This window comes from Orbicella faveolata, unplaced genomic scaffold, assembly GCF_042242905.1.
Source record: "Orbicella faveolata isolate gen_17 unplaced genomic scaffold, um_ofav_v1 contig_1, whole genome shotgun sequence".
NCBI classification, from domain to species: Eukaryota; Metazoa; Cnidaria; class Anthozoa; order Scleractinia; family Merulinidae; genus Orbicella; species Orbicella faveolata.
Window position 1 is genome coordinate 19,230,957 of NW_028301536.1, and position 24,647 is coordinate 19,255,603.

The 24,647-nt window shown below is 38.4% G+C and overlaps 1 protein-coding gene across 2 annotated transcripts; it reads left to right on the plus strand.

Moving 5' to 3' along the window:
* The first annotated feature begins 628 nt into the window (after window positions 1-628).
* LOC110056958 (poly [ADP-ribose] polymerase tankyrase-1-like) lies at window positions 629-24,582 on the plus strand. 2 transcript variants are annotated; one of them, XM_020763524.2, is made up of 35 exons: window positions 629-862; window positions 1,677-1,745; window positions 4,525-4,680; window positions 4,854-4,949; window positions 7,612-7,648; window positions 8,378-8,453; window positions 9,040-9,134; window positions 10,108-10,174; window positions 10,641-10,711; window positions 11,476-11,591; window positions 11,830-11,951; window positions 12,686-12,777; window positions 12,875-12,953; window positions 13,655-13,826; window positions 13,965-14,044; window positions 14,212-14,357; window positions 14,471-14,537; window positions 14,989-15,087; window positions 15,444-15,537; window positions 15,664-15,710; window positions 15,812-15,890; window positions 16,266-16,375; window positions 16,674-16,796; window positions 17,213-17,278; window positions 18,563-18,815; window positions 19,255-19,340; window positions 19,883-20,009; window positions 20,140-20,231; window positions 20,580-20,657; window positions 21,033-21,089; window positions 21,225-21,273; window positions 22,016-22,093; window positions 22,641-22,749; window positions 22,994-23,150; window positions 23,428-24,582. In XM_020763524.2, exons 1-35 carry the CDS (start codon window positions 673-675, stop codon window positions 23,491-23,493), a joined length of 3,501 nt encoding a protein of 1,166 aa, XP_020619183.2. In that variant the 5' UTR covers window positions 629-672; the 3' UTR covers window positions 23,494-24,582. The 2 variants fall into 2 exon arrangements, with proteins under 2 accessions (XP_020619183.2, XP_089150078.1); XM_089293952.1 differs by lacking the exons at window positions 629-862; window positions 1,677-1,745; window positions 4,525-4,680; window positions 4,854-4,949 and adding an exon at window positions 6,220-7,473.
* Window positions 24,583-24,647: the final 65 nt, after the last annotated feature.

Below are 24,647 nucleotides of genomic sequence, written 5' to 3' on the forward strand. Positions count from 1 at the left end.
GTTAGCCCAAATAATGCTCCAGCTAGCCTGTTTACGCTTAGCTTTTAATGATGGAAATGGTAACATACATGATTCAGTTAAAAAGTCTGTAGTCCGCAGTCTGCAGTTTACCCTCAGTCTGCATTTTAGCCCCAGGCAGCAGTCCAGAGTCTGCGTTTCACACTGACCGGGCCAACTCTGTTGTAACATGACGGCACTTTATATTTTTATAGGTCTATTACGTCCCTAAATGGAAAGTTAAATCTTGAAATTTAGATGCAATCAAAGTAGCACGATTTCAATTGATCTACTGTAGACATGAATCCCATGAAAACAGCCAGACCTGCACTGTCTTCTGGTCCTGGTTGTGCAAAGAGTGTTTATCCAGTAAATCAATACCTGTGCCCTCCCCTGCCTTTTTTGGAGTATTAAAATACTCCAAATGACTTCCAGGAAGTCAGGCCTGATAGCAAAGATTTGATCCTCCTAGAAGTAAATTATTAATTTATCTCAAGCATAAAACACGCTTTTGGTGAATCTTTAGGTTTCACCAGTCATCTGGCTCTGTTTTGTTCTTTTGGTGAAAATATCCGACTTCTTTGACTTCTTCCCTTCTTTTGTTCAATGGAACCAAGCAGTACTTTGTTGTAGTGACGTCACTACATTAATTATGCTTGCGGCTGGCAAGCCAATATGGCGACAAGAAAGCCTCTTCATGGCAGTCATAGTTTTGATACCGAATCGTGCGAGGGGGGAAGAGAATTGTTCGAAGCTTGTAGGAATGGTGACGTTACAAAAGTTCGACGAATAGTGAACGTCAATTCTAATGTGAATCTCAGAGATACCGCCGGCAGAAAGTCATCTCCGCTTCACTTTGCAGCAGGTAAGCCAAGGAAATAAAAACAAACACAAACGGCGCCCTTGATGTCAACATTTTTAGAGAAAGTCACTCGTTTTTCTCAGGAACAGAACTTCCACTTTTACCTCTTTTGAATTTGAAATTTTCTTCTCTGTTGAACCTTAGTAAATTGAAAGGTGCTCGAGTTGTCTAAATTGAATTTCACTGCAGATGTCAAGTGTGTTGACAAAGTTCACCATTTCCTCGATTACTGAAGAGCTTCAAGCTTATCCTTTTCATTGATTCTGCCTTTCTGTGTTACTTTTAACTCTTCATTATTAGCCTTTTCACCGAGAGGATAGCTGTGAATTTTTTCCCATTTCGGTGTAAAAGAATCTCACCTTTTTGAAGCCATTACGAATAGCACTGCGTGATGGCTAAAATTTTACGAAATCCTCAAATGTTTTCGTGAGCTGGTCGCCTTTCAGAAGTTTACGTCGCAACCGTTTAACTTTTGTTAACGTTTCGTTAGTTGTATGACACTTTTCAGATCATTGTAAACCTCCTCCATTCCATTTCAATGTATGCAAGCACTTTTTAAAGCACCACAATTTATTACGGCAACTATTGATTGTGAGTTCAAAACACGAGACATACAATACATGCTATCCCGCTAAGCATGGCTGAATGAACAGAACAACAGATTCTTGAATTATTTGATCTATAAACGTCTAATTTATTGGTTTAATAGCCTTGAAAGCCTTGGAAGTCCTGACAATGAAGTACTGTAGTGTTTTTGTGGACATTTTAAAAGCCTTGTTAACTGTTAATACAACGGATTTTTCTTCTTACTGATCAGGATTTGGTAGAAAAGAAGTTGTAGAATACTTGTTGCAATATGGAGCTGATGTTCATGCAAAAGATGATGGTGGGTTTTTCATGTTTGTTTTATTTTTCAATATAATTGCCACCCCATTCTAAAAATCCTTGACAGTGATTCCTCGGGTTGGGGGAACCCTTACCCAATTACCCTGTACCAGACCATGTTTAGCTACATTTTGAAACCTCCTCTTTTCTAGATGTCCTCCACCCAACTATATTCCCACGCTGCGCTAGTGTTACTATTTTCCAGAAAGTTAATCACTATCAGTAATGGCCCTTTACTCATAAGCAACAATAATGATATGTGTTACTGTAAATTTAATATCTACAAGATTCTCTCAAATCTTGGTGTTATTTCATAGTCTAAACTTAAGTCTTTATATCAATGATAAGTTTCCTGCTAAATGGTACAGTCAAACCTTTCCACAGTGGTGACATGGGAACAGAGGAAATTGTCCACTGTAGAGAGGTGGCCATTATGGGGAGGAAGGGGTGTAGCATGACACCTGTTTCTTTTTCAGGACTGCAACATTTCTTTTCTTAAAATATACTCTTTTAGCATAAAAACTTATGTAACACAATCAAAATATGATTTTTTCAGGCTTCTTCTTTCCAGTTACTTAAATTGGAAAATTAACTGCGACGATCATTCTTCACTTTCACCTATAACCGCAGTTCATATATGAAATATTTCATATAAACTTTACATCATTTCACTCCTCATGGGAAGATATGAACTCAATTAATTGACCTCGCTCCCAATGTGTGGCTTCGTAGCTCAGTTGGTAGAGCATCGCACCGGTATCGCGGAGGTCACGGGTTCGAATCCCGTTGAAGCCCTGATTTTTTTCAGGCTTCTTCTTTCCAGTTGCTTAAATTGGAAAATTAACTGCGACGATCATTCTTCACTTTCACCTATAACCGCAGTTCATATATGAAATATTTCATATAAACTTTACATCATTTCACTCCTCACGGGAAGATATGAACTCAATTAATTGACCTCGCTCCCAATGTGTGGCTTCGTAGCTCAGTTGGTAGAGCATCGCACCGGTATCGCGGAGGTCACGGGTTCGAATCCCGTTGAAGCCCTGATTTTTTTCAGGCTTCTTCTTTCCAGTTGCTTAAATTGGAAAATTAACTGCGACGATCATTCTTCACTTTCACAATCAAAATATATCACTTAAACAGAAACAGAGACCAATTACATGCGGTACGGATCAAGTTTAGTGACCTTTTACAATGAAAAATAGGATTTTATGTACACCACTTGTCAGTCATTAAGTCCTAGCCTTTGTCAAGAGGTTATTTTGGCAGTCAGGATGTGTTTTAGAGGTAGCTGCCGGTTTCTCCCCATGGCAAGTTCGCCCCCTCTGAGTTCGCCCCCACATCGACTCAACTTGATCGAGTTTGCCCCCAGCCAGATCAAGTTGCATATAGAGATTATTCCTCGTTTTTTTTTATCCATTGCCTTGGCAAGGAAACTTGGCTTAGTGGCAAGGTGACTTCGCTTGGTGGCGAGTTCGTTGGTGGCGAGACTCTCTAGTGGTGGCAAGATGACCAGTAACCGTTTGACTTTGTTGCTATGTGCGTGCCAGCTGCAACAAGTGAACAATCATCATCTAAGCTGATCAAACATACATGGACTGAAATGGTTCTTCGAAAACGTTTAATAACTCGATAAGAACTACATAAATATGAACACAAAATTTTGGGGTGAACTCAAAATAGAAATTTTATAGTGGGGGCGAACTCGCCATGAGGCAAAACTGGTATCATTCGTTTCAGAGACCATTGCCGTCGTGGACAGGTGGCTGTTGTAGAGAGGTTAAAGTAAGAGTGAAAGTATAGACTGTCTACTGGAACCAAACAAAGTGGCCATTGTAGAGATATGGCCATTGTAGAGATGAGGCCATTAGTGGAAGTTCGACTGCACAATGTTCACTACTCTAACCATAAAATCTAAGCCTTCTCCCTTACTAAACTGCTTAAAATCAATACCCTTCAAAGTGGCACATACCTCATATGCAGCTGATGTCTGGGAGTAGTAAGTTCATCCCCCTGGTAGTACCCTATTATGCTGTAGCTAAAACAGGCATCTCTCTTCGCATGGTCAGTTAACCTCTTACTTGGCTTGGGCTCAAAATTGACTTGTGCTATACATTGTAACTAAATTTGTGTTGAAAGATGTGTACACGCCAATGTAACATGTTATTATATCCTGCACAAGAAAATATGTATGCAAGTTCTAACATGTGAATGGAGAGGCACAGGATTTGTCACACTGAACATACTGCCGACTTTGATCTTAAGTTGAAAAGAGCAACTTAATTTCAAAATTAGCTAGTACAGTTACTGTAATGTTTAACAATTTTCATGTATTTATAGCTAAATGTAAGAGTATTATGCCAGGGCTATGTAAAATGGAGTGATAGAGTCTGTACTTGCACAGTAGACCTTTTTACTGATACAGCAGCCATTTGGAATTGTATTGTTTTAAATGGTCGCCATATAAGTAAAAAGGTTTCTTGTGTAGTTCCAGAAAATATCCATACGTTCCCCAAGGAAGGGATTTTTTCTAAGACCCCCTCCCACCCCTCTGGGAATTCCAGTTAAGCTTCATACATTTCTTTAAATTTTTTGGTCTTCCAGAACCCGCACCCCCCAGGAAATTCTAATCCCTTCTGTGGGGTAGTATGGATATTTTCTGGGACTACACATTTTGAGAAGACTTTGGAATGATTCACAAGTGAAAAGTGGGAAATCTGATTAAAGGGATAAACTGAGTGAGACTTATTGAAACAATTATTATACATATACTATAGGAGGTTTGATACCGCTACATAATGCCTGTTCATTTGGCCATGCGGAAGTCGTCAGATTACTGTTGCGTCATGGTGCTGACCCTAATTCAAGAGACAACTGGAATTATACTCCTTTACACGAGGCTGCAGTAAAAGGAAAAGTGGATGTATGTGTGGGTAAGTGATTTTTTTCACTTGGCAGTGTGCTATGTCATTTATTTTTACATCTCCATGGTAAGGTTCCTTTAGATCCCGGAACATACAGTATATTCTAATTCATGTAATTACCTCACCTTGAATACTGGTATGTCTCTAATTTATTGTATTGTTTTATTTTCAATTTTAACTAGTTCTTTTGCAACATGGTGCTGACCCTAATATTCGAAATACAGATGGAAAGACTGCATTAGATGTTGCTGAAGCATCAGCTAAATTAGTTTTAACAGGTACAATTTCCCCTAAAATGGTTTTCATAAATTTTTATTTCTATCTATATTTATGACCATAGCACAGTATAATATCTAGCAGTCAGTGATGTAGATCCAGGGCTGTCATTAGCAGCCAGCAGCCGGTGATTATCCTGGCTACTCTGACGAAAATCACCGGCTACTTCACTAACGAAACGACTCCAATAGTTTAGATACCGAACAAGTCTGACCAGCATATTCATTTCCTTGGTGAAATTGCGAAAAGTTAAGCATCTCACTTCCGAATTGGAGGCTTTTCTTCCAAGAAACGTAATGACAAAGTAGGTTTCTCAATATATCATAAAGTCGACTGCGCTGCATACCAAGTAGTTACCAGGACTCCTCTCTGCTGTTACACAACAGTTCAGTGTGACATTGCCTGTGACTGAAAACTCACATGCATTTATCACATGGCTGCGAAGGGAACACAAGGTTTGCTGGATAACTTTTTCACCGTTGTTTCTAAGATGCCAAAAGATAAGACAGTGTTTAACATGTTAAAACTTCAACCACAAGGTTTGCTAAAAGTGTCGTTGTTTTGGCTCAAGACAACTTGATATGATTAATTAGCATTTCAAGAGAGTCATTGAACTGGAATGACCTTTGCCCAGTAGCACTGTAGGAATTCTATGAGGTAGTTTTCATTGAGATTCCCTAGCTCGTCCTCAAATGTCAGAGAACTAAATAAAAATCTCTCTCCTTTATTATTTTTTTTTAATTTTTAATTGGTTTTTTCCATTAAACAGACATAATTACGATCAGTACAAAAAATAAAATAACAATACAGTGAAAGAAACGAAAAACAAAATACTACAAAAAACTAAGAGGAAAAAAATTAATAAGCTACATTTAAACATTCATTTACTGCACTGCGTTGAAGTAAAAATTAGGTACCTAGGGTCAAGATTACAACATTCAAGATACAAAACTTGATTTCTGGCGTCATTGTTGTTATGTACTCTACAAATTTAATAAAATTCAATCAAACTGTTTCACCAGGCAACAAACTCGAGTTTATTTATAACATTTGTAACATTTGTTGACAAAAACTTCTATTACCATATTTATATGTAGCGCCCAACCTGGAATAAGCGCCCACCTCGAATAAGTGCCCACCCTGAAGGTAGAAAAAGTTAATAAGCGCCCACCCCCCAAAAGTACTTTTTAAGTGCCCAACCTCAAATGAGCACCTACCTCTTCCCCCCCCCCCCCCCAAAAAAAAATAATAATAAAGTACACAAGAGTATTGATTATTACGGTATTTCTTTAATGGCTTACAATCTCTAGTTTCATTATCTGAAAATTTTATGATGTTGATTGAGAATTAGGATAGCTAAAGAGACTTTTGCAAAGACCGAACAATGAGTTGTTAGTCCTGTGCATAAGCCGAACAATGAACAGTTACAATTTAAATGCTTTAATATTTGACATGTTTTGTTCTTATTTATTGTTTTGTTACAAAGTAAACTTTTTACTTACTGAAAATGGTGAAAATTTAATAAGCGCCCAGCCTCAAATAAGCGCCCACCTCGAATAAGCGCCCATCCTGAAAGACCAAAAATTTAATAAGTGGCCTAGGCGCTTAATCAAATAAATACGGTATTTTTCATTTTCTCTAAATACGATCACAGGGATAAGAAGGCCTGCCTTAAAATGTCTCCAGGAAAAGGCTAAAAATGGTATTTGGGCTTCTGTAACCCTAGCAGGCGCAGGAAGAGCTTACTGCAAATGTAGACTTAATAAAAGGTTTTTGCTATCAATTATTATGATTGTCTTTGTGGTGGGAAATACCTCTTGAAAACTCTGGAAATGGCATTTGTAAGAGTCTAGATTTCACAATTTTCACGGGGTGGCGGTTGCCTACTATTTTTTATGAGCCATAGCGGTCTACTTTCAAAATATCTCTGCCTACTTCAGATCTCATTGACAGCCCTGAGATCTATCTGTTAATCAGTTAATACAGGTTATCATTGATAATTATATATGTTTATAAAATACTGGAATCTGATGTAAAATTATTAAAGTTGTCACATTACAGTGTGGCACAAAACACTAAATATATTTTGGGTTCCTTTAAGAGTTCCTGATGTTGCCTCAGACAACATTATTTCTTGTCTAAGTTGTTATGGTCCTAAAGGGAACCCACCACATTTACAAATGACAATTGTCTGGTACTATTTCTGTGGAGCAAGTTTGCAAATACAAACTCATTGTTCAAAGTACTGACTTTGATAGCCAGTGCAAATAAAGTACATGTACAGTGAGCAAAATTACTATGGAAACATACTGTCATTATCATGCAGTATTGCTGGCCTAAAATGTTAATCTTAAAATTATGCTGATTTACAATATCAAAACTGATTCAAGTCATTGATTCAAGATTTTCCCAACTAAGGAAATTGCCTCGGTTTTCTTGTTACTAACTTCAGCCCTGCACTCCCATGCAATGCCTTCAAAAAGATTGAAATGGAAAGGCTTGGAAGCACTGTCCTAAAAATTTTAGGTTTCTGGGCACTATCTTTGATTAATATAGTCTGCTTTAATATCTCAGTGGAATGCAGGGAATTATTTTTGACTTATTCCCTCTGTTCAATTTCTCACTGATGCCTGTATGGTAGTGTTACTTTAAAATCTCTTTCAGGGGAGTACAAGAAAGATGAGTTACTGGAAGCAGCTAGGTAAAGTAATCATTATTTTGTCCCCTTATTTGTGGAGATATTAATATTAGATACTAGAAGAGTTATGGCCCTATCAAATCAGTTGGAATTTGGTATATATATAAATTAAATCTCAATAGTTGTATTATTCAAATGGCTATAACTCCCTATTGTGGACAAAAAAAACTTCAAGATGATATTTAGCTCAGAGAAATGATTAAAGCAAAATTAGCAAGTGCATTAGTCAAGTTTTCTTCTTTCTCTATTTCATATACATACAGTCTGTTGAAAATGCTCAATTTTGCATAAATTCCATCACCAATCTCGGTTGATCAACCTGTACTTTGAACCTTCCTAGATGTCACAAAAATGTGAACTCACTGGAACTTTTAAAGCATGCATATGTCTGACAAAAGTTTGCTAAAGTTTCAAAAAAATTTAAAATAATTAATCACCCCTGTCATCAGATTCTCTATATTTACAAGCAGTGGCTCTTAATTCTTTATGAATACTTGAGTGCGACCATAAACTGAGACAAAAAGTCTTAAAAGAAAGAAAGGTGGCAGGAAATTAAGAAAACTGTCTGTAGGTCTTTATTACAGGATTTTGTCTTTCCGTCAATAGTTGACAATTTCAGAGAAATGTATGGCCAGTTGTTGGTGAGAAATAATATTTAACAACATTCCAAGCTTTGAATTGAAATGATTGGTTTTGTAACTACTCATTGGTCGTTGTTTGCTACTCTCGTAGAAGCGGCAATGAAGAAAAGCTCATGTCACTTCTTACTCCATTGAATGTGAATTGCCATGCAAGTGATGGAAGAAAGGTTGGTTCAATGCAAGGCCTGTGCTTTTATCAGTTATACAAGTACATGTACATGTATCTGTACTGTAATACTGAAAATAGGGAGTTTCTTTAGTGCAACTACATTGAATCTCTATTTAGAAGGCACCCTGGTAACTTTTCCTTAGCTTTTAAGTTCTCTTAATAGAAGGTGTCCACTTAATGGAAGTTAGATAAGATTGCATAATATTTCTAAAGGTTTAATATAAATTTCATCAGTTTATCAAAAATAAAATTCCTGGTTGTAAACAAAGCTATGCTGAATTCAAGTTCCTAACCAACTTGAAAAAGAAAATGCTGTTTGTAATCTGTCATTTCAACTACATGGACGTATCACTTTTCAATTTCTATGAAATAGAGGTTTTCAGTGACGAGAAGTTACCATTTGAAATAGAGTACATAATTTTATTTTTAGTGTCCAGTTGTAAGAGCTTGTTACAAATGAAAACACTAGATGCTAATTTTGGGACTAGACATGATGTCTGCCTAATAACAGAAAAGGGCATCTGCTTAATAGACTGACGTGTCACCATATGTGTCATTTCTAAATATTGATTTTTGTTTGTCAGTCAACTCCACTGCATCTAGCTGCTGGTTACAACAGAGTCAGGGTGGTTCAGCTTTTACTACAGCATGGTGCAGATGTACATGCTAAAGACAAAGGGTAAGTACATTTATTCAGTAAGGGGCACTTTCTTTTTTGTATTCTTGATGGGTCCAATCTTGGTATTTGAATGATGCCTTAGACCTGGGATATTTGGGAATAATTAAAATAATGCTTAGTTCAGAATACAAGAGTAATAAATTATTATACTCTGACTTTCCTGGACAACAGTTACAGTGTGTATCCCTAAAGACCTCCCATACACCACATTAACAGAAGGGAAGTGATTTGTCAGAAGACTGAAACTTCATTATAAGGCTGTGTGGGAAAGGACATGGAATCTGCTGCTTCAACTTTTTTAGTAGAGACATGGGAGGCACTGGCCAATGGCAGAATGATCTAGAGAGCAGAGATGTACAAAGCACTCCCAGTTGGAGAATAGCACATCACTCTAGCAAAAGAGGTGAAAAGAGCGAAGAGGAAGGCCAGTTGCAAGCTCTCAACAACCCTACATGAGGCACAGTTCATCTGCCAGAACTGCAGTCTTAACTGTAAATCACAAATTAGGCTGTTTAGCCACAGCAAACACTGAACCCACCAACAGTGTGTCAATCCTTTGACCATAAGTCGGAAGGATGTCTATTATCCTGCACAGTATTCCAGAATGAGGATGACTCACAAACCAATGCTTACTCAGATTATTCCAGATCCCCAAGAAATTCCTCCTTAAGGACAGTGCCTAAGAGGTTTTCAGTGGAACACTTAAGTGGTCACAATTGAATGTACATATGATATATGTATGTCTCACAAAGTGGAGGGGATACACATGATTTGTGAATTTCGATTAAATTAGCACATAAGTGCTTAGGAAACACAATAAAGGACCCTCCCACTGACCTGCTTTGCCACTCTTACAGCTCTCACAAAGAGGCGATGCATTACTACATAATATTATTATTTGCGACTTTAACTGCATTGATTCTAAAGGTATTGTGATTAATTGCTGGTTATTATTTGAATTTGTCTATTTCAGTGGTCTGGTCCCCCTACACAATGCTTGCTCCTATGGGCATTATGATGTCACAGAATTGTTAATAAAGGTAATGAAGTAGATTATCCTCTTTTGTAACTCCTCCAATTAGGTAACTCACCTGAGAATTTCAAGCAACTTTACGTGGTTTTTCTTGAATGGTTCTAACATTTTTCACAAATCATTGAGTCGCAATTTATTTTGGCAGAGGATGCAATAACTGATAATATGTAAGTGTGATTACACTCCTTACACTTAGCCGGTTTTTGGACTGCAGTCATTTATGGAAGATACTGTTATGGCATGCATCACCACATAAGTAGCCATGCTGTCATGTGATATAATTTATATTCATATAGATCAATATAAGTGTACTAAACAAGAACACAGACTGTCTTGTATGTACCTGTTGTTGACAATGGTTGATGAGAAATTAATGGTGGACTTTGAAGATCCAAACACCTTCAAAATACAGAGAGTCTTAGCCTGTTTAATAGACAACTAAAATATATATATTTTTTAATTTTGCTCTGTAGCATGGTGCAAGTGTTAATGCTATGGACTTGTGGCAGTTTACTCCTCTTCATGAGGCAGCTTCCAAAGCAAGGTGAATATAATTACCCACTACATTTTCATGTAAAAAAGGACTGACAGAGCAGCTGAGAAGTTCCATGTTGATGACTTCAGTCAGTTCTTCCAGGCTGTCATTATTAACACCAACCCTTGGATTTAAATGTGAACTCATGCCACACAACTGTAAAAGTAGAGAAAGATTGATTGAACCTTCAATAAATTTTGAAAGCTTTATGAATACCTATGATAGGTAGCGTGAAGTATACCCCACTATGTAATAAAAAGGCAGGTCTCAAGAGCAAAGCCATTTTTATGAACTGCATTCTTTGAAGGGAATACTAGATTAACTTGATGGGTGATGTGGATTACAATGATAATAATTTATTTAACTTTATTATTTTTTAGTTAACAATCCCCTACCAGATACCAGCCTGGAGTAAAGCTTGTCAGTAAAACTATATAATATCTTGCCTCAAGCCATAAAGGCAATGTTCTCCTAGGAAAACTATCAATCGCATTGCGACAGAGTGTTATGACTGTCAATGCTGCCATCTTAATGTAGAACTTGGCAGAACTATTTGTACACTCATGTAACCTCTGACATGTAGTTTCCTGAAAAATTTGCACTCCCCTTGTCATTGAAAGGCAGTTCCATAATTCAACATGCCGACAGGCCAACACTCAAAAACTACTAGGCTGTGCTTTGGTGGATCAAAGGAGCATTACCTTTAGGGTAGACTTGATTGATAGAGCTGTGGGGTTTATTTATTGAGTGATGTATTTTTTCTCTTACACTAGGGTGGAGGTGTGTTCATTGCTGCTAGCACATGGTGCTGATCCTACATTACTTAACTGTCATTCCAAGGCTGCTGTTGATGCTGCTCCCACAAGAGAACTTCAGGATAAGCTTTCCTGTATGATTATAAGTTGTATTTTGAAAAAAAAAAAGTTTTACAGTAGTCCAGTGTAGCTGTCTTTGAAAATGCGATGAAAACATGTTTTCTAACTTTTGGCACAATTCAGTTTTCTGTTTGCAGATTGTTTAAAATTATAATGTCTTGGTTCACACCCTCCACAAGTGTTCTCAGTGCATCATGATGATTTTTTTTATTGTGATTTCTCTTATATGTCCTTTATTTTTTTTCTCAACAGTTGAATTTAAGGGACATCAACTTTTAGAAGCAGCCAAATCATGTGACTCCACAAAACTGAAGAAGCAGATTACACCAGAGATCATTAACTTCCAGCATCCCCTTACTTTAGAGAGTTCTCTGGTATGTACTGCTTCTGTTGATAAAAGGGCATGTTGATTGTTATACCAGATCTTGCTTCACAACCAAGGTTAAACAAATTCATGTACGACTAGGTTAAAATCATTCTGACCTAAAGAAAACTTTGCCCTACAACATATACATGCACAATTTATATTTTTTTTGTAATATTCACAAATTTATCATTAATTTGGATGATGCCAAGTTAAGTATTACATTTGCTCAGTGTCAGTGTCATGCAATCACTATTGTATACTTCCTGTGTATCCATTCATAGACAAGTGAAAGAAGGCTTTCATGTGGTCCTTGGTCCGTTTTTTTTCTGTTTCAATGTCTTGTGCCCTTGTCCTTGCAGTTTGAGTTCCAACCATTGACAATCATAATAAGTTATCACAATTAATAGCAATAATAATGATAATGATAATGATAATGATAATGATAATAACAACAAATTTTACAGAGGATATCACCAAGCTAACACTAAGTTAATTAGGGTGGTAATAATCATCAAAACACCAAGTTAATTAGGTTGCTAGTAAATCATCAAATTACTCTGACTATTTCAAATGCTATTTCTTGCAATCAGACAAGTGTATTGTAAATTATCTGTAATGTACTGGTCTGCTTGTGTGGAATAGCAAAATGGAGTCATTCACATTCTGTATCACTATGGTGAAGTTGTGATAAGACTCTGAAAATTCAATTTAATTAAGTGATGTACATTTCTTTGTTATTAGCATCTTGCAGTGACTTCAGTTTGTCAAAAGAGGAAAGCTACAATAGAATTACTTCTGAAGAAAGGAGCAGATACAAACTTACAAAATAAAGAGTAAGAAATCTGACACGACAGCTCATGTCTTCTTTTTTCTCCAAAACTGCTTGGTCTAATAGGTGTCGATAATGATTTTTTCCAACATTATTTGCAGTTCTCTGACACCACTTCATGTTGCCTCAGAAAAGTCACATCTTGATGCAATGGAACTGTTGATCAAAGGTGGAGCCAAAGTAAGGGGCATTTGTTATGATTTGACCATGATATCCCACTTAGTTCTGGAGAGGTTCTACTTTAATTCCACCAGTAAGAGAAAGCTTTATCAATCAGGTCTGCTGGTAATTCACATTTGTTGGAGATATTGTTAAATTATGTCTACAAAATGATGAAGTGTACTTTCATGTATGGGAACCATGACTCTGGGCACTATTAATATTATGTATATCAAGTGTCCCTTTACAAGAGATATTGCAAAGTAGTGGTTTAAACTCCTGTAGCTGCAATTGAACAACCTAACTTGTTATTTCTGAAAAGAACAGTGACCTAAATACAGGTTTCTATAAATGGTTGTCACATCATTTTGAAGGAGGCAGCGCTATTGTTGGAGTAGGTGGCTGATTTTGGCATCTTGTTCTGAAGCATACGACAGATAGCCTAGTAGACAAGCCTGCTGAGCTCATGAAGTAGATCATGGTGATTTTGGCATATGCCGGCTACTTTTGACAACCTTTGCTTAAAAATGAGGACTGGGAAATTGCTGGGGCAATCCTGAGTATGTACATGTACTAACTTAGCAACCCACCTAGGTTTGAAGACTGAGTATAGTCTGACATGCATATTTCAAACTATCACCTTTTCATGTACTTGATGATTCATCTGTTAAAACTAGTTCTTAATTTGCTTTAAATTTGTTATTATTTATTTTCTAACACAGGTCAATGCGTTGGATGCATTAGGAGAGACAGCATTACATCGCTCTGCAACAGCTGGGCAGATTTCAGCTTGTCGTATTCTGCTTGCACATGGAGCAGACATTACCTTGAGATCATTTCAAGGCCACACTGCTGCTGAAGTGGCCTCTGAACCTGTCCAAAAAATTCTACAGGGTAAGCAGAGTTTACTTTTAAAAAATAGGTAGTTACATGTAAGCATGACCCAGGGTTGCACTTGTTTGTAAAGTTCTGGTTTCACCTCTGTAAAGGTATCTTGGTTACAGTACTCAAGTTCAGGAATTTTTCTTTCAGAGGATCCACCTTCAACTGGCTCTGATGTTGAGAAGCAGTTGCTTGAGGCTGCAAGATCGGGAGATATGGAGGTTGTCAAGGTAAATGAGGATAGTATTTTTATGTAGATCACCAGTTGTCAACTTATGTTAATCTGAAAGCCATCAGTGATGAACATTGCTGCTAGAAACATATACATGGCATTGCACATAGCAATGAGCCATCTTTGAATGAAAGAGCATCTTGATGATTTCTGTCTTTTTTGTAGAAACTGTGCACACCACAGACAGTGAATTGTAGGGACCTTGAAGGACGACACAGCACCCCTCTTCATTTTGCTGCTGGTTACAACAGAGTCACAGTAGTGGAGTACTTACTCCAGAATGGAGCTGATGTGCATGCCAAGGACAAAGGGTATATTGACAACTCAACTGTTTTGTCAACAGACCAGTGGTCAATCTGCTTTTGTTGTTGGAAATTTGTTCAGTGTACAATGCAACCTTATTTCCAACTTTTTTCACTTTCAGGGGACTGGTTCCTCTCCATAATGCCTGTTCATATGGTCACTATGAAGTAGCTGAATTACTGGTCAAGGTAAGGCCAAACAAACCTTTATAAGCATGTTTGTCATGACTTTTAGTTGCTTTTCACTGAAAAATGGCTGCCTAGTGCATTAATATCTGATTCCTCAGTTAAATGTTCTTGAAAATACATCACTGTTGGTAAATGGATGTTGCAATATGTATTTGAGGATTTTTTGAAAAATGAAGACCAAAAATTCTCTTTGTGTTTTTTCAATGGTTTAATCAGTGAGATAAACATTCCTTTTGCACAACCCCATCAGTCTTCAGAAGCTCACTTATAAATAAACTCTCTTTGTGTAGGAGGTTTTTCATGTGACTGTGTATAATAATGGTTTGTGTTATTTTAGGTCTGATTGTCATGAGGTTATTATTAAAGTTTAGAATGGAAGGTCTATTCATTATTAAAAATTTATGAATTTATTGTTACTGTTAGCAAATTGTGAACTCTGTGATATTTGTAGCATGGTGCCGTGGTGAATGTAGCTGATCTGTGGAAATTCACGCCCCTCCATGAAGCTTCGGCAAAAGGGAAGTTTGAAATCTGTCGTCTCCTGCTGAAGGTAGGTAACTGATGACTGTGCTCTTGACATCTGCAGTCTCTAACTCCACGTCAGGGTTATTTCCCAGGACTGTGGTAAGATTTGTTCAAAGTTTGATGTGAGGACTAGTAATAAGATCAGTTTGCATGTCATGTACATTTTTGTTTTCTGTAGAGAAACCTGAGTAGGTTAGATCATAAATTCAAGCAGTATTACTATTTTGATATATTCTGCTACAGAGGGGGTAATCGTTGATGGACAAATTTGCCATATAATATAAACTAATTTACACCAAAAGTGCCAGCAAAAAGTGCAATGTTACAGTATCGAATCTTCAAGAAGAGACTGCTTAACTTTATATGTGCTTTTGTCTGCAGCATGGAGCTGATCCTCTGAAGAAGACTCGTGATGGGCAAACTCCCCTGGATCTTGTGAAAGAAGGAGACACTGATGTAGCAGACTTACTGAGAGGTTAATGCTTTGAGTATGCTATTAACGTAATTTGATGTCGAAAAGTATGCGTAACTCAAGGTTATTTCTCAGTAATTTCCATTTTGTTTATTTTAAATTCTTTTGAAATGTTTCTTTTTTTTACAGGTGATGCTGCTTTACTTGATGCAGCAAAGAAAGGCAATTTAACAAGGGTAGGTTTTAGATTCTATTGCACTCATTCATTAAAACTGTCCATTCACTTATTGTAATGATTTCCAAGATGTTGAAAGAGACATTGACTTACTTTCTACAGGTGATGAAGCTGTCCACGCCAGAAAACATCAACTGTAGAGATACACAAGGACGCAACTCAACTCCATTACATCTTGCTGGTGAGTAATAATATCACAACACTGACAAACATTCTAAACATGCCCTGTTTGCTACATGTACAGTGTACAGACTGTTTCTCTATTCCTTTGCACGCATTACGGGCCTATATTTGTCCTTATTCTATTGAAGTCTGAACACACAGTCAGATGATAGTCACTTTTCAAGTTTTTTATCAAGGTACTTTGACAAAATATAAAGTGCTATATCTTTTATGAGTTACAGTACCAGTGCCTTGGTATTTTGTTTACATGCAGCTGCTGTTGAGCAGTCAGGCAAAAGTAGCAGAGCAGGTCACAAAGAACCCAGAAGTATGTTGTAACTTAGCCATATGTAGGTTCTTGACGTACAAGTACCTTGATTATTATTTTGTACAGCTGGTTACAATCATTTTGAAGTAGCTGAGCACCTGTTGGAGAATGGGGCTGATGTGAATGCCCAAGACAAAGGAGGGTTGATACCTTTACACAATGCTTCCTCATACGGGGTAAGTTCATGGTCAGGTTGAATTTGTTTGGTTTTCCATGTGCTAATAACTGGTAATCAACTGGTTTTAATTGATAGAGTTAGCCTACTTTTTTTGTCTGGCTGCAAATTAGAAATGTGCTATTCAAACCAAGCAATGGAAGAGTTTTGTGTTGGGGTGCTTGAACCTAAATGTAAGATGTTGTCTGGTTCAAAAACTATTATTTTTATTGCAAACTTTTGGCGAAAGTTTGTTTTGTTTATTTGTGTTTGCTTTCTGTATAAATCCTAACTGGTTGTGAACTTTGTGTTTATTCCAGCATGTGGATATCGCATCTCTTCTGATAAAACACAATACAGATGTAAATGCCACAGACCGTTGGCTCTTTACGCCACTACATGAAGCTGCTCAGAAGGGAAGAACTCAACTATGTGCTCTACTGGTAAGTTTTCTCAGTGTTTCCTCTTTACTTTCACTGGTGACATTTTTCTCATTGAATAAATATGAAAATTAAAAGACCTGACATGACTGAGAAGTCGACACTTTGGCATCCCAGATTCTGAAAATACAAGAGGGGCTGCAATGATCCAACAAGGTGTAGGGATGATATTGCAAAATGAAAAGGTCTAGCCTAGAAGAGAAGAGTGCTCAGGGTAAGACACAGACACACTGGCAGTTGCACGGAAAGGACGTCCTATGGAGCATAGACATTAAAATAATGTTGTAGTTCTAGTCACAAGAGTACATATTGAAGATTTCAAGACTGTGTGATATACTTATCACCTGCATATCTAACTTTCAGTGTTATTTGTGAGGATGAATTCGATGTTGATCACTAGTCATTTTTTGTCTTCTTAGTTGGCTCATGGTGCGGATCCTACAATGAAGAATCAGGAAGCACAGACTGCTCTGGATCTTGCTACTGTAAGAAACTACGAACCGTACTGTAAATATTTAGCTCTTATTAACCGAGCAGGAGGTCTGTATGGGAGAATCTTGACCGAGGTCGTGCGTACAGACCTCACTGCGTTCGGTCTGTACACATGACCGAGGTGATGGGAAAATCTAGACCGCTTTCAATATTGATTTCAGCCAGTCAAATTCGTGAATTTGGTAGTTCCCAGTCCTTGTGAGGCAGAGCCATATAATAAGTCATTTAGACTGTTCACAGCCCTCTATTTTCTCCTATTTTTATTCGATCGTTAAATGCAAAGATAGAATCATGAGAGAACTGTACGCCAGTGCAAAATGGGAGACTTGACAGGGTAGGGGGTGGGGACCGAGAAAAATAGAGCTTCGTGATTTGAGCTTTTCTCCTTCGCGTACGTTGAAAAATAGAGAGTCTGAACAGTCTAGAAGTCATTAGGCTCTTCTTTCAATTGTGGCAGTGACCTTTCATCTAGTATACTTACCTGGTATCCTTATCTAGTATCAGAAGCATATAGGTGATATGCTTCTGCTAGTATCCTTACTGTAACTAGTATTCTTGATATGATATGTGATTCATAGTCAGCTGTGATCCAGCAGTTCGGTAAATACAGTATCTGTATGGAAATCCGATGATTACTAAAGTATTCACCTGCAGGCAGTTTTGGCAAACGATTTTAAAAACCAAAGTCTGCCATAGGACATTGTCTTGCTGCAAAGTGTGCAGCTACGTTTTCACTTTTCATTACATTTGTCTGTTAACTACCCAGTAAGCAGGCGAGGAAGCAGTCCAGTAAGCAGTTGTGTTGGACTGGTCTCCTGGCCTCAACATTGAAGTTACAGGATCTTATACCAAAGTCTTATGCACATCGGCTCATGGCCGAGTGGTTTAACTATCCAGTGTTTAGTTTTGAGTTGGACTGGCCTCTTTGCATCAACTGTGAAGTTACAAGACCTAAGACCAATGTTTTATGAACGTTGGCTCGTGGTTGGGTGGTTTAGGGCGCTGGATTTGAAATCTGGACGTCCCTGGTTCAAATTCTCCATCCTACCGCCATCTAGATTTGACCTCGATAGTCCCGATTTCAACTCCTTGACCGCGTTGTGTAAAATACCCAACTGGACAGCCACCCATCAGTTGGCATTCTTATAGTTTATGTTCTACCTGCAATATTTGTTTATTCATCAATACAGTGTTCCCAATTAACACAACAGTGCTAAATACATTTGACACTTAAATAGATTTATAAATCTTATTTATTTTTGTTTGTTTACTTTTAGGCTGAGGATGTAAAGTGTCTCTTGAGTGACGCCATGCTGGCCCACACAGCGAACAATCCACCTAGTACACCTGCCACACCCTCCAGCAGTGCTGCGTCACCTTCTTCTGCAAACAACAGCTCCAGTTCTCCACTGTCACAAGCGAACGCTAGTCTACTGGCCAACAGCCCTGCGGGCTCAGGGGATGGAGCCGTTAATAAGAGATCTATAGCGGAAGCCCAGGGCTCCGGGGAGACAAGGTTTATGGTCCCAGGTAAGGGGCAGTCACTAGTACTTTGAGTTTTAATAAAAGAGTAACGAAAAAAAGCTGATTTTTCACATGGTAGCAAGTGCGGGAAACTTTGCAGTAGACGCTTGCCAAACATGAGTGCAAGTCGCTCCGAGTTGAATTGCTTGTGGCTGTTTTCTTTAATTCTCAGTGACTCTCAAGAAAACTTTCTTTCTTTCTTTCTCAAGAAAAATTCGTTTCGAGTGCATTATAACCTCAGAGAGAGCATCAGAGCTTCAGGAATAACAAGCTCAACAAGTTCTTTCCTGAACCAAACCGCATTTGGATTTGGTTTTGCATCTGAGTAGTAAAAATGTAAAGGATTCGTTAATTGCACTGTGAAATGCGTTTAAGAGTATGAGTATATTTTGAGTTATATATTAGCCTGTGGGTCTCTAATGCTAATATTATTGATTTCTTTCAGGTCACCCTGGTTTGGACCTTGATGTGGGAGAGTTCCTTGACAGCTTGCAGCTCAATAACCTGAAGGATATATTTGAAAAAGAACAGGTCAGGGACTGTGGATAGTATTCTAGATGTTAAATGTACAGATAGTGATATTTAGAGGTGGAAAGGCGCGGCGGCCTAATGGTTAGTGTGCTGGACTGCGGGTCAAGCAGTCCAGGTTCAATCCCTTGCCGGGGTCAATGTGTTGTGGTCTTGAGCAAGACACCTTACTCTCCACCAAGGAGTATAAATAGGTACCGGAGAATTTGTTGGAACAACCTGACAGAATCCAGGGGAGTAACCTGCTATTTTAGTTTTCTACATTTTTCCCTTTCCACTTCTTTTTCACTGCACTTATTTGTTAACAATATTGTATTCATGTCGTCAAGTGGAGAAATAAAAAATACAAATACAAATACAAATACAAAATCGCATCCAAGGAGAGGAGCAATACTCCTAGCCGAGTTATGCTACAGAAACTGAAGTTAAACGCTGAGAATTACATGCACGAACCAGTTTGGCTTAAGAGGCTAAAGCTACTTTGGACTCTTTTTGTTCACCGATGTACTCTCCATTCTGATAGTTTGTAACATTTTGATACCCAGATCTCCTGGGATGTGCTGGTGGATATGGGCCACGAAGAGCTGAAAGAGATTGGAATCCACGCCTTTGGACATCGGCATAAAATCCTAAAGGCAGTGAAGGAAAAACTATCTGGCTTACCAGAACTGGGTGAGTTGTTCTGTCGTGTTGGCCTTGGCTTGTTGGCCTTGGCTGGTTGGCCTTGGTGCACTGAGACAAAGAAAGGAGTGGGATAGTGTAGGAGTAAACCAGAGTTCCTTACTGTACTCTTCTGTTTCAGGTGGTGGTCCCTTCACCTTCTCTAACCAACAGGGAACAGTTGTTCATGACTTGTCCGTGGATGATAAAGACTACATTTCCGTAGCAGAAGAGGTAATCAAGTAGTCTTATGATTTAGCGGTTTTCAGTTGAGTGCCGAAAGTAATCTGGAATGACCATGGTTTTGCTTTACCACCTCGTGTGATTGCTTTAAGAACATCGCGCAACTTATTCAGAAAATCAGATGCGAATCCAAGGCTACCTGACCGCGACTTGGTCACGTTGGTTACCCCGCGCTTGTCGCCGATGACATGAACATGTTGCGAGTTGTTGTTGGTTCATTTTGACATTTACGACTGATATGAGTAGTCAGACCGCGTATACTTGTATTCGGGTGCTTGTGGACGAAATTGAAGTGTTTCCTGTTAGTTATAATGCAGTGTTATTTTGTCTTGCCTGCAGATGCAGAGCACTGTTGTGAAACACAAGAAGGATGGCGGGCTGTCTGGAGGAAACTTTGATTCTTACAATATTCTCCGGGTAAGGTGTAATCAACAATTAAGTTGATGCGATAGTTTTTGAGAGAGCGTCTTAAGACGTGAATATAGAATGTTTTAGCATGTGAAGCATTCTATTGATTCCACTGCTATTAAGTTCTCGTACATCTCTTAAGGCTCCCTCCCCCCCCCCCCGGGGGGGCTCCCCCAAACGATAACAGTTTCGTCGTGAGCTTCTTTCTTCAGTTACAGGAAAGCAGTGGTTGTTGCTTTCGTTTACACAGTCAAACATTAATAATTTCATGTAGAGACTCAGTCAAAACCTCATTATAAAACACAAGATTCGACTCTAGAGGGAAAGTGAGCTGCAAATGGCAGTTCTTGCTTACGAATAAGTTTGTTTGCGTTTCTTTTTTAGATTCAGAGGGTTATAAACAAAAGACTTTGGGATAAATACGTGTACCGAAGAAGAGAGGTGAGCATATTTTCCCGGAGTGAAGTCAATCGATAAAAATCAATGTAAGAAAACCATTCGATGAATGGACATCATTCTGTAAATTGAGCTGGTTTGTTCACAGTTGGTCCTGAGTTGTTCATTGACTCATTGCAGGTTGCTGAAGCGAATCATAACCACAGCAACGAGAGAATGCTATTTCATGGTGTGTATTTTGAACGAGTCCTACATTTCAGTACTTTTTTCTTAACTTGACGTCAATTTAGTGGCCTATTTTTTTAACTAAGCTGGTTTATAGCTGAGTTGACGTTAACACGTGACTTCGTTGACAATTCAGAGGGTTGTATTAAGTGTGGGTATTGTTTCAACTAAACACTACCTAAAATTGTTAAAATAATATCCCTATTAAGCCTATAGACCTTTTCCATAAATGGCTGTCAATTTTAAGTTCTATTGTATGCATTTAAATTTACCTCTCTAACCTCATTTGAGAGTAAAAATTCTTTTGAATTATCAACTAAAAGCGAGGTTGGTCAGGTTAATTGTAATACTTACAGGTCTATAGTCTAGATAACAAGGGAATAGGGCTTACCTCTGCCTTAAACCCGCTAGGTTTGTACTGGTTCATATCACGTATAAAAATAGTTATTACAGCTCAAGTAATTGTTGTTGGGTGGGCAACACACACATGTGTTACCATAACCTGTCTATATCTCACAGACTCTGTTGCAAAATCTCGATTGCGCAAACGCTCATGGAATCGTTCGCTAGACGTACCAACAGACGCCACTTTTGCAGTCTGGCACAAGCGATCCCAGACATCCTCGCGCGTTAAGCCGCTGCAAAGTCTCCCCAACGTTTTAAAATGAGTAACAGCTTTTTAGCGTATAATAGCATCATGTTAAGTACCGGTAAATAATCCTCGAGTGATTATCTTTTTAATTCAGGTTCGGCGTTCATTCACGCTATTTTACAGAAAGGTTTCGACGAGCGCCATGCTTATATCGGAGGCATGTTTGGAGCTGGTAAGGTTTCTGTTTCTGTCACCCGCTATCGTTCATAAAGTGCAAGCAAATGAAATGAGGATGGAGTGAGCCAATCATAAACAAACTCGTGACGTAGATCGATTAAAAACCATTGAGAGATCGCTATACAAACATGTGAAAGTGATGTAATCGAAATCACCATGACGTTTACGCCGTTTGTCACATAATTGATGTCAGAACTTGGCACGCAGGGTTCTCATTGAGCAACTTGAACCATTCTAACAGATGAATAACTTTTAATAAACCCAAAGCAAGCAGTGGATGACCAACTAGAAAAAAACAACTTGTATGAAACCAGAAAGTGCACGTGGATGCACATCTGACCTGGAGCTAAATGAGCTAAATGTTCCAGTTGAGTATGGTAGGGTAAGGCCTTATGCGTCCGATGGCGCGATGAGGACTGTGATGATGATGATTATGGTAGGGATTGTTCATGATTTTTGCCCTCGCAGTCAGGCTTTGCGGCTTAAAGTTTAGGACACTGCGTACCCTTTCACCGAACAAACTAACGCTTGCTTCTGTACAGGTATTTACTTCGCGGAAAACTCTTCCAAGAGCAACCAGTATGTATACGGCATTGGTGGAGGATCTGGCTGTGCGCTGCACAAGGACAAGTCTTGCTACCTGTGCGAAAGGTAACTGCTGATCGCATTTGTTTGAGTCTCTTTATGGTCTCCTGCGTGTAACACCCGAAACTAAACTGAAACTGAATTTCTAGGGAGATGCTTTTTGTGCTTGTGACGCAGGATTGTGTGACAAGCCAACTGCCATAAGCCATCACTCTCGGCAGCAAGTACACAAATAATCAAACCCACAGTCCAGAGACTGGGGAGAATCCACGGCGTAAAACTAACGAGCTGTCTTTATTTGAATTCCCAGGCAACTGCTATTATGTCGTGTAGCCCTTGGTAAGCCGTTTTACCAGTTCTCCGCGGTCAAGATGGCGCATTCACCTCCGGGCCACCACTCTGTTATTGGTCGTCCCAGCTCGGAAGGGCTCTCATTTGCTGAATATGTGGTGTATAGGGGAGAGCAGGTGAGCCACAATTCTTTCGAAATTATAGTATTATATGCCTTTGATGCGTTCAGTTTATGCGTTTGTCAAACGTTTTCACGTTTTCACTTATACTCTAGCCGCAAGTACATGTAGTTTGTTACGTTTTCTGATGAAAAAAGATTGAGAGTTGGTACGTTTACATGTGGATAAGGACTTATGGGCCCATTTAATCAATGAATTTCACCTTGAACTTTCAATTAGTCTTTTAGTGCCTCTGTTCGTGACAAATTATTTGCTATTTTGTTTTTGTTTACAGGCTTATCCAGAGTACTTGATTACATACAAGATTGTCAAGTCGTCGGCTGGTGAAAGTTCTCCGTAATGAACACATCCTGTAAATACCGCTAGTAGAAATCATCTTATGGTGTACATAAAATTATCGACTATAGCCTCTACAGATCAATGGAATGAAGATCGAAGTTATTTTATGAAGGATTGGGAATTACAGAGAGGAGGCAAGCGTATAAAATGGATAAACGAAGCGCATGCGCCATGTGGAGAGTGATAGACCGGGAAGAAAGTGTGCAGTAATGTAACATAACCAGGAGTTGAATGGAAATTTTAATATATCTTACATGAAATAGAGCATGAAGCATGGTTTATAAGGAGACATTTTGACGATTAAAACAAATTTATTTTAGTAGCATTCTGAGCAGGAGATGGTAAATCAGCCGTGTATCGACGTTTGTCGTTGAGAACTTCAGCTCACCTTAATGTCCTTTACCTTAGCGATGATCACGTTTTAGCGAAGATAAACATTGTTTAATCAGCATTGCTGTTTTCTTGATTATCCAAGGACATGTGGCGGAAGGGAGATTTGTAGATGAACGAAGGCATTTTGGTGTTATGTTGTTCTCGATGATTATTTGCACTTGGTGGTTCCTTGATATCTTCCGCTCGTTCTTTCTGGGTAAAAATTGCCGCATCGTTGGCCACTACACTGTTGAACTTTTATCTCACAATTGACAATAAATATAGAGTTAGGCTTAGGAAAAGTACTACCAAAATATTAAAGTACTTGTTACCTTAACAAAAATACGTGCATTACATCGCTTTTTTTCTTTTTCTTTTTTTTTTTTTAATTAGAAATTGTTGTAAATAAATGTTGTAAAATAAGTTATAGCCATTCAACTCAGTATAGTGTCGCGTGAATTTGTTTTGCAAATGTTCAGTTACAGTGGAACCTTCCCAACCTAGAGAATAGAATATTACTTGAAAGACTATGATTTGCCATTCACTCGTACTTATTCCTGGCCGCCATATTGTTAGACCGTGTTCTTGGAACTCGTCCGAGGACCTTCACTCGGCGCCGATTGTTAACGCTGTCAGACTATAATTTGTGTAATATAGACTCCTGTTCGTGATCTTAAATGAATAATGGACTTGTTAAATAAATGTTATTTTTTGTTTATTTGAAGTTTCTTTAACCTTGAGACTTGTCATAATGTATTGTCTAAATCCAATGTTAAGCCTCCT

Excerpts from the sequence above, each read along its gene's own strand:
- LOC110056958 (XM_020763524.2), top strand. The coding sequence starts at position 673 with ATGGCGACAAGAAAGCCTCTTCATGGCAGTCATAGTTTTGATACCGAA. Across the intron at positions 16,797-17,212 it reads CTCAACTATGTGCTCTACTG|TTGGCTCATGGTGCGGATCC; the intron begins GTAAGTTTTCTC and ends TTGTCTTCTTAG. Across the intron at positions 17,279-18,562 it reads CTGCTCTGGATCTTGCTACT|GCTGAGGATGTAAAGTGTCT; the intron begins GTAAGAAACTAC and ends GTTTACTTTTAG.